Source organism: Oreochromis niloticus, linkage group LG14 (genome assembly GCF_001858045.2).
Source record: "Oreochromis niloticus isolate F11D_XX linkage group LG14, O_niloticus_UMD_NMBU, whole genome shotgun sequence".
In the NCBI taxonomy this organism is placed as follows: domain Eukaryota; kingdom Metazoa; phylum Chordata; class Actinopteri; order Cichliformes; family Cichlidae; genus Oreochromis; species Oreochromis niloticus.
The window spans coordinates 17694876-17711720 of NC_031979.2; the positions used below are offsets into that span (position 1 = coordinate 17694876).

Below are 16845 nucleotides of genomic sequence, written 5' to 3' on the forward strand. Positions count from 1 at the left end.
CTGTTCATGTCTTAACCTTAGCAGGAGCTTTTCCCATTATCAGGTAATAAGGAAAACATTAAGTTACCAAAAGAAATGTTTACTGGGAAATACATAGCACTGGCATCATCATTTGATTTAGTGACCATTTGCTGCATTTCCTCTTAATGTAAAAACACAGCAAAAGTACAAACTGTTCCACAAATGATGCAGCAAATTTTTTTTCCAAAGCTCAATGAAAGAGAGGCGACCAATGATTAATGTCAGGACTTCCCAGAAGTGAAACGTTAGTGTGAGTAATAACGTGTTTCTAGAGAAGTTAAGTCACTGAAGGAGGCAGCTACAGGTCCGTGATTACCGGCAAGGAGAAGAGTGAACAAAGGAAGTCTCAGTCTCTGTATCCTACTCTCTCTTAGACGCACACACAAATACACTCATTAGAACCCAAACTGCAGTGGTTCTGTACTCTGCAGTGCAATGTGTACCGACACAATACACTTTTCTCCCTTTTTTACACACATAGCACCATTACAACCCCAAATCCCACTTTTGTCTAAATTGTCATTGTATGATTTTTAACAGTGAGAGAAAGAGAGACAGTGAGAGAGAGAGAGCCCTATGGACTATGTTTCAATAATGATGGTATGCAAGAACAAAGACACAAAGAGATGGAGGGAAGTGACAGAGAAGAATGAATGGCAGGCTTAAAGAACAAGAATGGTGGATTGCAAAGGGATAAATTGAAAATGGGAATTGGGTAGAATGAAAGGATGATGGAAACCCAGAGAGAGGGAGAGGAAGGGAGAGACAGAATGCTTACAATGCATGGAGATATGGAGAGATTAGAAAGAGAAAGACAGAGGCGGCATACAAAGCACTGAGACGAGAAGTGGAGAGAAAGCGCGAGACTGATGGTGCATTGCTGTTTCATTGTTGATGCAGCCCTCGCTACTACTCGCCCAATTTCTCCCTGCTTGTCCCTCACTCTGCATCTAAATCACTTCCTCTCAGTCCTCTCAGTCCCTCTTTCATTCGCTCACTCTCTTACTTCCACAGCATCGTGTACCTAGCACGTAGTGGAACTTTTAAACGTCGTTCTCGTGCTTGAATAAACCTGCTTCACCTTTCTGTAACATTTCTGTAACCAGACTCGCTGCACCATACAAAGAACAAATCTAAAATAATGATTTTTATGGCCTAATTGATGTTTTTTTTGTTTGGATTTGGGAGTGCTGATAAAAAAATAAATATAAAAAAATAAATAATAAAAGTCCTACTAGTGTATTGCTAGCTCAGCATTTCACTGGGCTTAAAATGTTGCTATGTATCTGAGGATTTTCATACATCTGAGTAACACACACACAAAAAAAGTATCTTATTAGTCTACTATGGGCCTGTAATCTGATATGATTGATATGATATTAGTCTTAGTGCTGATATATTACATTTAGCTATAATAAAAGTGCATTATAGGAATGTTTTTCTTTGTTTGTAATAGATGCAGAAATGTTCTTACAGGACTGCTGCAGATAAATATCAATGCTTAACGATAAGTTCTGTGGCACTCGTCGTGTTAGTTTGGTTATAAGTTTGTGCTGTTCTTATTTAGGGGTTAGTGGAGGTTAAGGTTAGTGATTATTCATCATCTGTCTCGTTGGTTTCTGTGTTTGGTTCCTTGTCTAGTCTGTCATGTGTGTTAGGCCTGTTAAGCTTGTGTTGTCGTGTCTAAGTCTGCATGTTTCATGTTTTATTTTGAAAAGGGTCTTGTGTTCTGTGTTCATGTGGTTAGTTTTACTCTTTCCTGTGCATCATTATGTTTATCCTAGTCAGCTGTTTCCTCATGTGTCTCCACTTCCCCTGATCACCTCATGTGTGTATTTAAGTCCTCTGTTTTCTGAATGTCGTTGTCAGGTCGTCTGTTATCCCCACCATTGTCTTAGTCATTGTCATTGTCATTGTCATAGTCTTAGTCATAGAGCTTCATAGTGTTTGTTTCTTAGTGTTTTTTAGTTTGCTTAGGGTTCCATGTTTAACTCCTGCCATCATCCAAATAAAGGATCGCTTTTTGTTTAAACCTGCAACTCCTGGTCTACATCTGCTTTTGGGTCCTGTTTCAAAAAACACACCGGCGCACCCCGCCGTGACAGCACTAGCTCCAAGTGTGGTTTTGGGAGACTGACACCTTCTCAACTTTTACAGTTTAGTTAGGTCTAGGCTGCTGGGGCTTTCCCATGATGCACTGAGTATTTCTTCTTCACCTTCACCTTTTTTTCACTCACTATGATATCATACGATTGTTGGGATTTTCTCTGTATTTTATACCTTAGAATGTAAAGCGCCTTTAGGCAACTGTTGTTGTGATTTGGTGCTACATGAATAGAATAAAGCTGAATTGAATTGAATTTAAAGGAAGTAAGGAGCGGAAAGGGGTGAATGGAGTTGAAAAAGATTTTCAAATGTTTATATATATATATTTATATATATGCTTTTTGTATTACTGGACTTTGTGAATATTATAGTACTTTTGCAATTATACATTCTGTCCATTGACTCATTCATCGCCAAGTGTGATCAGGGTTAATATGATTTGTTGCTCCCTCTCATGTTCAAAGTGAGCTCTCACGTTTCACATGCAAGTCTGAGAAGCGGTTAAGACGGATGACTGGAGTAACACACTGTTAGTATTTAATGAAGACAGCAAAAGTTTGTGAAGTGTGAGACATTTCAGGGCCATTTTTTGCTGAATTCATTTTTAGACTTTTTAAGAAGAACCCTTAACGACCCCGTGTACTGCTGCATAATTACAGAACAGCTGCAATATGCACAAACATACACTGAAAAATACTGAATAGATATCTTACTTTACCCCATTAAACTGTTTATGATTTGAACTATTGTTTTTATGGCTGATCTAATTCCATCATAGTTCAACAGTAACAGTAGCAAAACCATCTCTTACATCAAAAGTCTCAAATATCACATGAGCCTTTATGGAAAACATCTTTGGAAGGCATTGCTCACCAGATAGATGCAGCAGAGGCAATATTTAGCAAATTTCCCTTTCACACCCTCTAATTTTCCTGCTCTTTTTCCCCACATAAAAAAGATTTTTGCTGGTTTTCTGTGAGATACAAATATCTTGGTGTGGCTGTGTGGGTGTCTGTATAGCGTGCACGTCTTTTCTTTCTTTCTTTGTGATGCTGTGTGGTCTGGAAATCTGTAATTATCCGAACTCTGTGTGAGTGCCTCCATGGTGCTAAACCTACCTCGTGCAGTTTGAGCGTTGTTTTGGAGGCCTGACAGGTACAACCATTATTCCAGTTAGTAGTGCCACAGCCACAGTTGCCCCCGCAGCGTTTCACCAGCAGACATCGAGGGAAAAAGACGGCGTTGGTGGTCTTCAGCTCTTCTCGCAAGTTCACAGAGTAGTTGCGAGGAGTACAGCTGTACCACTTGACATCATTGTGAAGCCGGTTCAGATCAACTTGACAATAATGCAGAAAAGTATCAAATTAATAAATTATCACATTTTTTTTCCCTCTCGCTTTGTGCTTTTTATCAAGATTTACTAATTTCTACAACAGCAAATTATCTTCTCTTTTTTTAATCTGTTTTGTTTTATGGTATGACAGAAATACACTAAGGAAAATGGCCCTTTTATACTGTGTTACACTGCAAAGTTCCCTTTAACATTAAGATTGAAAGAGACAGGTCAGTTATTGCTTTATGTGATGATAAAGACAAATGTGTGGGACAGTGGAGGCACAGAATGAAGAATGGCGTGGAAGGACGGCAGTGATTTACATTGAAAATATCCTTAATATTGACTGAGTGAAAATGGTCGAGAGGTGGAGACACTATTAGTTATGGGGACAATTGCAATGACAAGTGACTGTAGAGATGGAGAGAGGATCGAAAGAGACGCAAAGATGAAGAAAGGGGGACAGAAAAGAAAGCAGGGGGCATTCATTGATTGAAGATCACAGCCTTTCTTTGTGTCATCACTTTGAAGAAAAATCACCTAGTTAGCGCACACTGGACCTGCTGCAGTGGCTCAAAACTCATTTTGGGGGAATTAAGGGAATTATTTGACAGGCGGACAGAAAATAATTAATTAAAGCACTTGTTGCTAAAGATTCAGATCCAGGAGCTCCACTAGAATCGTTATACGTTTATTATTCACATAAGTCTGCTGGGTGAAAATGTAGAAGGTGAATATTTGTTCCGATGCCAACAAACGACTGTGATGCAAAGATTGATTTGTAATGTGGTTAAGCAGAGAACTACAACAGTTATCTCAGTTATGTACAGACAAATGAGAGAAATGAAACCGACACTCGTGCTGTTTTGTCTGTGAAAAACAGCACGAGTGTTTTAATTTAATCTGGGAGCAATTCAGAGAGACCACAGGCAGTTTGAAGGCAAAATGATAAGAGGAAGAATAGAAAAAAGATAGCAGAAGCAGAGCAACAATCAGTGGTGGTTTGATTGCTCACTGATTGTGGTCATCAGCAGAATAATAATCATTGCACTGTCCATACCAAGGGCAGTGAATCTTTACAACACACGCGGCATAGAAATCATAAAGTAGATAAGAACACATAAGTTCTTCTTTATTTTTTAAAGAAATTAATACATAGTTCACTTTGATTTACTTATCGCATTGATAAAAGTAGCTGTAAAAGGTTGTAAATGCTTCTTCAGTGGTCTCCTAGGGTTTGCTGGAGTCATACTCCAGTACCATGGCTTCAGCACTTATTATACTACAGTCCGATGTTCCACCGCCTGAGGAAACCACTTCAGGGAAGCATGACTGAGTCAGAGCTTGGCAAAAGCAACATGATAAGAAGATACTGCTGATACGTTCACCTTTACGGTAGAAAGCAACTGTCCTCTCTGAAAAAAAAAAAAAAATGTAAGTACAAGGAGAAAGCCCTAAACTAACCAACTACAGTCGAGGCTTAAGCACTCAAACCCTAGCAGTACTTTTGTCCATATATATGTACTTGAAACAATTTAAAGGTAAAACTGTCAGGGTTAGCAAAGCTTCAGGTAGTGCTGCCAGCATGGCTGCCATTAGGAGAGAAACGCGAGGAAAGATTTTATCATTTCCTTTGGCAATGCAGAGTGAAGGAGAGGTGAAGGTAGATAGCGCTCTATATATATTGCATATACAACACTGATGATGGTTGTTTTCGGCCTCCTTTTTCGGTAAAATGGTAATTAAGAACAGACTTATGTGTTATATAGAAAAGAAATGCATCAAACGAAAGCTATCTCTGTGAGGTGCTGCACGTGTTTGCCTATTCCTCTAAAATCCTCGCATTCTGTCTTACAGGCAGCTGATATTTGCACATCTGCGTCAGACTAAATGAAAAGTGGATTATGTCGGCATTTGTGTGAGTATTAGCAGGTTAAATGAGGACAACTGTGTGACAATATTGGATGAGTAGAGAAGATAGTGTGAAATCAGTTTAAAGCTATCTGCTCATTTGAATAAATCTTATTATACATATAAAAATGTCAGGAAATTAAGAATAATGATCATTTGCTACTCAAATTCTTTCTAACAAGAGAAAGAACTGCCATGTTGAGCCTGACACCTCGCAACAAAAAGACTCCTGGTTCGAACCATCTGGTTGGACGGGGTCTTTTGTGTGTCTTTATGGGTTTCCTCTGGGTGGTCCCTGGTGCTCGAACATGCTTGTCAGGTTAACTGGTGATTCTACATTGGCCCTAGATTGTGGATGGGAGGGTATCAGGTTATCTGTCTGTCCGTATTAGCCCTGTGATGAACTATCCATGGCGTATCCTGTCTATTTCCCCCCATGACAAGTGGATAGGATCTAGCCTCCCACCCACAACCCTGAATTGGAGAATGGTCCAGTGTGGATACAGCTGAACTAAATGTATCTACATTTACATCCATATTATAGCCTTTATTCCTTGCCCATGCTTGCAAATGACAGTGAACCCATCATGTAGGTTGTCTGCGATTTCACTAAAGATCAAAAAAGACAAATTTTCAGCAAGGGATAATTTCATGTCTGGTGACAGAATTGTGAGGTAATGTTTGTTTAGATTTTACAATGTGACATCAGCACATTCAGACTTATGCTACTGCATTGCCTCTAATGAGCAAATCCAGTAACAGGTAAGTGTGTTTGTGTACTTTGGGGGTAAGGCGCATGCTTTTATGGTTGACGGTGAAGGCACGGGGTTCTTTAGGGGTTTTTTTATGCTGTGAGCTTGCAGGTGCGTATGTGTGAGACTTGCAGGGCTGAGCTTGTGTCTGTTTAAGGAGAATGAGTATAATCCCAGAAAGGCACTGGTGTGGAAAGGGGAGGGAAAGAACACAGAGGCAGATGAGCAAGCAACACTCCAAGAATGACTGTGTCACTCACACAGTATCAGCGTGAACACAGCATAGTGTCTGAGCACGTGTGGGAAAATCATAAAACATATTCTGCTCCAATGTTTACCCCCAGTTTCTTTGAAGATTCGTTTATTTGTATTAGCATTACGACGACTTCATTTGAAATTATTTATGTTTGAGGCTGAACGTGTGTGAGTAACTTTACGGACCTGGAGCTGACCCAATTAATATTATCATCTGGCTCGCTGTCCTTCATGAGAACAGAGGTGGGTGTCGGCCGTCTTTGTGTATGTGTCTTAATGAAAACAAAGCCAAGCTGCTGACTGTGGCAGATTTCTGCTCCACTGCACAGGTTGAATTCCCAATTAGAGAGAGCTATACTGGTGTATCGAAGACCTGCAGCATCTATGCAGCTCTAGGTAGTCCTGCAAAATGCACAAACTGCCCCTACACAGAGCCTCGTCCTCGTGCCAGCCGAGCATGCGCACGCACACGTGCACTAATAAATGAGATAGATTTGCTGTCAAGTACAAATATTTACTAAGGAACAGGACAGCCCTCGGGTAGAAAGACTGAAAGAGGAGAGAGATGGCTCAAAAGCACTGCAAATGCTGCAAGCTTGAACATTTTTTTACAGACATGCACACGCAAACACTCCCTTTCTATTGTGTATGGAATAAGCATATTAATTTTCATATCTAGTCAAAGACATCTGCAGTATGTATCCCCAAGGATAAAATCTGCTGCTTGAATGACTGCAGGTCGCTGGCATTGACTTCACAGTAAAGAGCTGCGTTGTTCTGTCTCGCCTTAAACTTGTCACTGACTCACTGTAAACCCTCCCAAAGGGCAATTCGATGATGCAACAACTTACGGCAATACTTTTGCACATAAAATGGAGCGCCCCCCGAAAAACAAGATCTCTGGTATTAACAGAAAAAATATTTTAAAGTTTCCTTTTTCAATCATAGTCAATCAGACTTATCTTAGTTGTCACCGTTACTTTGATCACTATGCTGGAAGTGCATGTGCATGTTTCTCCTGCTGTTATATATTCCTTCCTAAAAGCCAAATTAAGTATTAATGCACTCACCTACTAGAAAGCCTAATGTTACAACAGATCTCTTTCTTAAGTGACAGAGGCTGGCTAACACACCTTTTCATGGGGTTTCTTTGGCTGTCATCTGCGCTATATTTGAACATCCAGCAACAATTTTGCTCCATCAAAGTTATTACATGACTAATTTCCTTCAAATTACAGCAGCACAGACTTCTTCTGCAGTGGTGTAGCACTGAGTTTTATGTATAGCTCAGTATGTTAGAATGGGCCTCCTGCTGTTTGGGTCTGTCTGGGTCAGCACAAGGCTTCACGCTCTTCCCCTCCCCTTCAAGCTACCAGAGACCGACCGCAGCGGCACGAGGAGAAATACTGTGCACGCAGCAGAGTTTTTGAGGATCACCATCTGCAGAACAATAAAAAGGGATGACTTTCATCCTACTGCATCAGATGAAGCGAAGCCTGCGAGGTGGTTCAGGAACTGCACTGCGTCACACAGCACACGCAATAAAAAGCCTCGTCGTCCTCGTGTCATATACCAGACGCCCTGTTTGAGACCATCTCTGTTTCTGACATGTCAGCGCCACTTTTGCCTGCTCTTTCAACCCCTCCACCACCCCAGCATCCACCTGTGTGCTGACTGTCTGACTGAACATAAACTAGTTCAATATTACTACTAGTTAGCTGGTCTCATTACAACACATAAGTCTACAAAGACACTATATAACAAGCATAGAGGTGTTCAAGGTCAACTTAATGATTTATTTGTAAAAAATTAACAAATGAGCTTATAACTTACAAACTGTGATTTTTACAGGTGTGGTTTGTGTTGTCAACATATAGAGTACATATAAAGATTTAAAATATCATGTCACATTTGACCTCTGACCTCTCCTTCAAGGTCAACAGATTGATTTCAAGGTCAAAATGATAATAATGCTATATAGAGTATTCAAAACTATGTTTTTACTGCCACTGTTTGTATTGACAGCATACAGGCATATAGGGAATTATATATGGGGATTATAAATATAATCTTAATTTGGGGAACCGGCCTCTTTTTTAAGGTCAGATAAGGTCAAGCTTTCATAAAATGTCTTTTATTTTTAAAACGGCCTTTGTTTGTATTAACAGCATTTAGGAAATGATACTGTTGTAAGAGGATGATACATATTTTAGGCACCGTACCTATTATCCATTACCTACTCTAACTTAATGTTTGTGTAATCAAATAAACATCTGTCATGCTGCCCTTATCTGATTTTTACTGCACTACAAACTTCTTACAGCACATTTAAAAAGAAGAAATAAAACAAAATGAATACACAGAATCTATTCCGTCATGTTTGTTTACTTCTTTAAGCGTTTTGGATTTTTATAAAGAAAGCTGCAGGTCTCAGATGGCTGTAAAACTTACCTTTATTATGTCTGCCTGCCAGGTGATAGGCCCTGGATCTGTAATGTATGTGTGTTTGAGTGTAGATGCTGTCCAGGTCCTGTCTCCATGTGTTTGGGTTGAGGGATCTGAGAAGCTGCTCCACAGTGTCAAAGGCAGCTATGGTTCTGTCTAAATCATCGAGTGAAAAAGGCGTCTGCTCTGAGACCGCCGCTGACACCTTCCCGCCACCACTGTCCTGCAAAGGTCAAAAGTAAAATTAGTTCTATAGTTCTATTTGAATTATCCTAAATTCCACAGTTTATCCTAAATTTCCACAGTTAAAGGATTACAGCTGAAGCAGTAGCCGTAACTTTGGAGCTGTTGTTTGTTTCTGATCAGAATTCTGTACAGATTTCTGAAAAATCTGAATAAACATCAGATTTATAAACTTAGCAAAATCTGGATCTTAAGAAACTCCATTTACTATAATGTAAATGCTCACTCTTTACACACACAGCGTTACTGCTCAAATGAATGAGTGCATCCAGGCCTGTAAGCAATCTTGAGTGTGAGGCTGACCTTGTATCAAACTTGAAAATGCTACCAATCATCACATGGTTGAATACGAGCATAACAGCATATATTGCACATAATAACAATACAATACACCCTATTAAACCTGCAATCACTCCATAATTATATGTCATGTGAATATTGTTAATGCCAACATCTTTGCAACAGTGCTTTTTAACTATATGCCACCTGTTTGTGCATATGTCAACCTACTGTCTGAGGTATACACATGTGGGGAAAAAGACTAAACACAGAATTTCTGCTGTTTAAAAAAAAATTCTTTATTGAACATAAACTCTTGAAATCACAATCTCCTTCTTGTCAGTTCTTCAGGAATGGGGTGCACAAAATGTAGCACCAGATTAAACAAAAGATTTTTGGATGACCACTACTCTGTGCTGTAATTATTATGACATGTTGGACATTATAGGTATGACATTGACTGCCACAATCAGCAATGACTTTCATAAAGGTCAAAGGTCCTAATGAGGCTTCAGCAATTTATGGGGGAAGGTTGGATTCATCCAATGTAGAAACAGACAAGAGCCGCTGAGATTCGCTAAGATTTATTGTAAGCTCTTAAATAAAGTGGCTTAATAAGTATACTATAAAAATGATAATTTCAGTATCAGCAAATCTTCCTATCAAAATGTGAAATTAGCTCATATAAAATAAATGGTCACAAGAGCTCAACTGAATATTGAAATAAAATGTTTAAAGCCCCTTTGCATTGTTGTTTAAATAAAGACATTGTCATCTGTTAACATTTGTATTAACTTTTCTTTTTGGATTGTCTAATCCTTGTAACTGTCCCACTTTGTAAGAGTATAAGATTATATGTACCAGTGTAAAACGTGCACCCGCATACTTATATAACCAACCCATATGTATTAAAGCTTCCTCACAGCCAGAAGCCCACTTATTATTAATTATTATGATCAGATAAGTCAAAGAAGGTACTCTTACACAAATTACACTGATTTCCGGTACATACTTTAAACATTAGTTTAAGGAAGCAAGTCATTTGACACTTTAAGGTTCATGCATTTTAAATACAGTACATGCATGCAATAATGTATTCTGTGTGTGGGGGGTGTTGGCCTATGCAAATGGTCCATATGTTACAATTACAAGTCATTGTTCCTGGTGTGCTTACAAATGCATTTATGCACGGGTTGGAAGTGTTGGAAGGCAGGCTTTTATACTCATAACTCATGAATAAAGTTTGCGTGAGAATGGCTTACCGACATGGGCACGGAGACAGCCTCCCAGTTGGTGTTCGATGCAGGTAAAGGAGACTCATACTGCAGAAAAAGAAAACGGAAATCACTGATGTTATTGCATATGGCTGAATTGCCTTCTAAAAAGTCTGCACTCAGAGGCTACATGGATATGACATGTGACACATCAAAGGTAACTGATAATGCAGAAATGTGGATACAAGTGAGTGAGTTGAGGTTAAGATTGTGGGGATGAGATGAATTACCTTTAAATGCTGCTTAAGAGGACATTAAACACTTTCTTTACTGGCAAAGTCTGTAACATTATTTAACATTTTATAAGCCCACCCAGTCACTGCACCATCCCCTGTGACCTTTTGCAGCATACGCCTCTAACGCATGGTTTGCTATGTGAACAAACATAAGTGTATCTGCTCCATGGGGTGAATGACTGACCTATAACCACTGTTGGTATGTATTTCAGTGTAGTGATAATGTCACCTAAGTGACCTTTTCTCTTAAATCTCTCAGACATCACAGTCATACTGCACATATTTCCACATTTTCTCATACTGTGTTTTTCTTCACATATCAGCGAAACTACAGTTATTGTAAGTGATGATTGGATTTGAAGTCAGGCAAATAAAATCCTAGGTAAAGGTTAGGAGAGGACTGTGAAGATGAGTGAGAATGGAAACTCTGCTTGCTAAAGGTAAATGCTTCCATCTATCAATTCAATGCTCTCACATTTTTACTTTTCAAGTCACTGCCCTTGAAGTCAACTTGCAGGATACGGGGTGGAGCGTTCGCATGTTTTCCAAGACATTCAGGTATCTGCCTGTCCAGCTGGTAAACTGTCAGTGTGTCAGTGAAATCCTGAAAGAATTTTCAGTGAAGCCGGTCACAGCATGCCTTTGTATACGCGTATGTGCATCTGTCTGGGAACGTAATCAGACTCTGGTCAAATCATTTTTCGACGCTAAATGCTCATCCGACTGAATTATTTGGCACTCATTCACACATTCCTTGTCTTTTTTGCCCTTTTGTTTTCACACAGACAAACACACACACACAATGTCTGAGAGATCACGCTTTTTACACACACATAAAATCTCACTAGCTATCGAATCCCTCTCCTTGAAGAGTCTTAAATACCATCCCCAGTCAATGTGGAACAGTAAATCTGTCTCGACTGGACTTGAAACACACAGCGCCTTCGCTTTGTCTTGGTGTGTGCACAAAAGTAATAGAGCTGACATCAAAGATAGTCGGTGTGCAAAGGTTTTTTGTTTAACAGATTCTTCCATGTGGCCTTTGGATAAATGTACTCATACAAATAACTGCACACCCAAACCAGCTGTGAATGAGGTCAGAAGGTTTCGTGTAAGAGCACGTGTGTGTTTGCACTCATATTACTCATGTTATGAGGACTCGCACTTTGAAATTTTCATGGTAAGATTCATTTTAGGTTAGGGTAAGGTAAGGTTTAAGTCATGTTTGGTTACCTAACGCCTGGCAGACAACAGGAAATGAGTGTACGTTGATGCAATGTCCTCTGCAGTAATGAAAACATGCCTGTGTGCTTGAGTAAATGCATGTTTATAGACGCCTAGTCCCGTTTCCTTTTAAGATCAAAAGCTTCATGTCAACCATATGGAATCCTTAATAGGATTGAATAAAGAGACTTGACTCATCACAGGGCATGGACAGAGATAATTCTTTTTAAAAATGTGTTCTTGTGCAATGGAAACAAATTTTCAGAGACTGCAACTCAACAGAAAAAAGATGAAAAACAGAATTTCTCCAACTCAACTCGAGGTCTATGTCATATACATGCAGAATGCTTGCTTCATTATTAATGTTTCATTATTTATTTTTCTATTTGGTATTTTCTTTTAGTGGAGATATCGGCTGAATTTCAGGAGCAGGACCACTCCTCCTTCACACCCCCTCCGGCCTCAGGCTATAAAAGCCCCCCTTCACCATGCCCCCCCCCATTTTCCCTCTCTCTTCTCCTCATACTGGTGAAAGGGCTAGACAATTCACTAGCTGGGACTTTCACCAGTATGAGTCTCAGTACATTTGATGTATTGGGAAGCTATCTGATCTAAGACCATTAACAAGAATAGTGGCCTCATGCAGGACCTTAAGCCATCCACTATAATTGTCCTCAAAACCAAATTTGTCCAAGCAATGAATTAAGAAGACCATTCAACTTGGTCAAAAGCTTTCTCAGCATCCAAAGACAGCACTAAATCATCAACCTGTCTATTTTCCTGAGAACTGAGGAAACGGTGTCTTTCAGTTTAGTCTAAGGAGTTTGGAAAGAGAAGGATTGGACTTCTTGAAGAAGAAGTTCACCATGATCTGGATGACTGAGAACCTACACAGACATCTTTCAGTGTAACTTTCTTTTTTATCCACTGCAAAGGACATAATGAATAGGTTCGGTCTCACGAGGGTAGGAGGGAATTCCTGGATGATACTGAAAAGATATCACCTAAACACCTTTTTTCTGGAAATGGGAGCATTAAGAGCAAATTGCTGCTATGTTGATATGGTGGGAAAGCTGAGCTGGGGGAAGAACTTATTCACTAAAACAGATGCAAAATTTTGTTGCTACAGTTCAATCCAGAGCGTACACCACCTCATGCCCAGTGACAGCTGGAATAGGTCCCAATCCCTCAGTGACTGTGAACTGGATTAATAGATCAAAAAATGGATGAAAAGATGGATCCTTCACAAATGTTTAAGTCATGCTGTATCAGAAAGTCCTGTTTTATTTTCAGCACTGCATTTTTTATAGCGTTACACAAGCCTAAGTGATTCACATAAAAGCAGGTCAGGTCATTATCTTCAGATTAACTGATTAAAGTTCTGCAATGTGCCCTAAACAATATATGTTACCAGATCTAAATAAGATTCTTTGTAAATATCATGTGATAAAACAGAGAAGAGGAAGTAAAAGTCAGGAGAAAAGTTTCAATTCTACAGGACACACAGAGAGGGGAATCTCATTTTCCAACAACAAAGTAATGCTAATCATGGAAGCAACGTTAAAATTTCAAGGCGCTATACTACATTTTCTGATGTCGAGGGAATGCATTCTTATTTACAGTAGCAGCCCAGGGCAGGGCCATCAGGGAGCTGCCCTTTTCAACCTCCATTTTGTACAGTTGGACAGTGGAGCAGCTGAGGATTAAGTGAGTAGTAGATGGTGAGGAGGGAGAGAGCATTTTTCTGTCGACTTTTACCCTGCATGAGCAGCTATCTCGCTCACAGCCAGAGGACATTTAAGTTAGAAGTTAAATCACACTGACCACATTTTATGCTGTCTCATCTATGTTTGAGTCGTGAGCTAATGTTCGGCTTAGAGAACTGACAAGACTTACTGTTACAGTTCTTTGTTTAATTTGTATTCATTTATTTCTATGTATCAGTTCTCTTGTTTTTTGTAATATATATTAAACCAGAAACTAATGCAGTTATTCTTGCAGCTGTGTCAATGGAGGTTTGGTTTGTGGATCAGTGGCAGAAATTTTAGTCCATGGGCCCCACACGGCCTGTTTAGATCTCAAGTGATTAAAGCTCTTCATGAAAGATTATACATAACAAACAGGTGATGTCTTGTCCCGAGAAGCCTGCAATTTCAACAACACGTCTCAGAGTTTCCACATTCAGTATTTTGTTTACCAGAAAGCTATTGTTGTAAAGCAAATTAACATGGGCAAAGCTCTTTGGCTTTACCACCTGGCTTCTGTGTGGCATGGCAACCCACAGGTCATGCCTTTGTCAGCAATGATGACTCACACCTCTGACTCAAATGAAATTTGCAATTCAAAAAACCCACTCACTTTTACTGCAATTTTTCTACTTGGCAGAAACATTCAGTGGGCCAGATTGGACCCTCTGGTGTCACTCCTGATCTAGGAATAATTCAGGCTCATACTTAACGGATTACAGGAGTTTAGTCAGTATGCAAAACATATGTCCTGTCATATGACTCTATGCAGTGGCTCCTTACTGTTTCTGTAGGATTTAAAAGGGTAAGTAGCAGCCAGGTGCTGATAATCAAATGCACTTGATTAACTGATTATCAGCAAGTAAAAGCAGACGTTTTAGCAACTTGGTGGTCTGAAGCATTCAGATGTGTGCTACAAGCAAATTTAGCCCAAGGTTGGACCATCCAATGTTCAGACAAACTGCAAAAAACAAAGCGTTGCATCTGAGACTGTTAGCATAAGAGAAAACCAAAATAGAGCTGTTTGGCCAAAACCAAACACAGCATATTAGCTGCACAAACACCTCATAACAACTGGCAACAAAGTGGTGGACAACTGGTTTTGCAGCCACATGACCCAGGCACCATGCAGCCACTGAGTTGACTATAAACCCCTCTGTATACCAAATTACTCTAGAGTCAGATGTGCCATCTAAAATCTAAAGCTTGGTCTCAATTGGGTTATGTACCAGGACAATGATCCCAAGCATGGCTGAAAAGAAAAGACACAACGTTTTGCAACTAATCTCTCTGCGCTTGACGTACCAGCACTTACTAGGAACACTACGAAAAACAATGAAAAGAAAAAGAAAATCAATAATATTCTTACAAACATAAACAAAGAAAAGCTTCCCTTCACAGTAAATAGATGGCATATTTAGATGCTCAAAGACATTTTGGGGGCCTTTATAAAAAGTTTCTCTTGTGCAATGAAATGCACCCTTTGCTTCATGTAATTCTGCAGTGCAGGTGGTGAGTAACACCAGTTTAAAACAATGTTTTAGGAGGAAACAGTGACTGACATGAATAACAAGTTAGACCTCTGACTGCAGTGATGCCTACAGGGTTTTATCTGTCTGTCTCTCGTTTGGATGGTTTAGCAGATGTATTCTGAAATAAAGACACACATACTCACACACTCACATACCAACTGAAATTTGACCCAAATGATGGGACTGCATTTACAATTGCTGTTTCAATTTTAATAATAGAGTAGAAATGCATTTCCATGTACTTTTGTTTACAACTAGCCACATAAATACCCCCATTGGACAAACATTAACAAGATATCCAACTTTTTTTATTGACTTGTGCTATTTTGTGCAGCACTACCTCATTTAGATCAGCATTTGACATACTGATGGTTCAAATAAACACCAAAAAGCTAGTTTAAAGAAGGAGAACATGAAGCCTCCCTAATTAATGAGCAGCCATATAGGCTCATTATGAGCAGCGATGTGCCATTTTCCCCACATGTCACAGTTTAAGAATTTTCATTTTGCCTCAAAGAACACATTTTTCTTGGGTTCATATTGTGACATACACACAAGCAGAATTGCAAGTGAGTCTGCAGCAATCTACTTTGATAGATCTCTAAACTCAAGATGTGGCAATGGATCAACACCAAATATTTAGCTAAATACATGCTAAAGCTAAAGCTATGGTTCGTTACCCTTCCACAGCTCCTCCAAAGTAGTCACACTTATGGAGGACTGAGTCTGCTGCTCTGCTTGCATGCAGCTTGCCCCAAAGCTGGGTCTTCGTATCTAAGACATTAGGACCAATGAAGGCTTTTTATCAAACAAACTGAGATTTAAGTAGATTTGGATATAAAGTGTTTTAGGTGTCAACACAGCGAGGATTTAACTTTTTTTGTTTGCTTCCTTGTGTGACTCTGCTTTACCTTCCCCCAATTATACCGACTGTTTCACTTTCCCTAATGTTTTTTTTTCTTTTATCTAATCCACCTTAGTCCACTTCATATAACTTACTTCTTCACAAGAGTCTCTCTCTCTCTCTTTGTCTCTCTCAGCTCAGGTTGTTTTAGTCATTAGCTGACATGCCGATACCATCTCAGACACCTGTTCTCTCCTTCCAGTGCTGCTTCTCCTCGTTCTCTGCCTGCCTCTCCCTGCCTCTCACTTCCTCCTTTCCTCCCTCTGCCTCTTCTCCTCCTCCTTCTTATCTGTTCGACAGGTCTGGAGAGAACAAATTAGACCTGCTAAATTAAGCCACACACAAAGCTCCAGTCTAGCTGGAGGGAAACTGTGTTTATGTGCGCATGTGTGTGTGTGTGTGTGTGTGTGTGTGTGTGTGTGTGTGTGAAAGACGGAAAGAGACAAACACACACTCAAACATGGGAGCGCTTTGAAAAATGGGTAAAACTGATTAAATGAGATAAGCCTCTGGAGCTGGATTCTGCTTTAAATGTACAGAGGGGTGATTATTTGACCAGAGGAGAAATAACAAAGACTGAGGAGG

At 39.6% G+C, this 16845-nt stretch overlaps 1 protein-coding gene across 2 annotated transcripts in view; it reads right to left on the minus strand.

Moving 5' to 3' along the window:
* Window positions 1–16845, minus strand: part of pdgfd (platelet derived growth factor d) — a 51569-nt gene that overhangs the window by 2482 nt on the left and 32242 nt on the right. For both annotated transcript variants that reach the window (XM_013269387.3, XM_005474649.4), the window contains 3 exons: window positions 10608–10667; window positions 8830–9046; window positions 3246–3463 (listed from right to left, as the gene is read on the minus strand). In XM_013269387.3, coding sequence (XP_013124841.1) covers window positions 3246–3463; window positions 8830–9046; window positions 10608–10667 — 495 coding nt within the window. The remainder of the gene's footprint in view (window positions 1–3245; window positions 3464–8829; window positions 9047–10607; window positions 10668–16845) is intronic.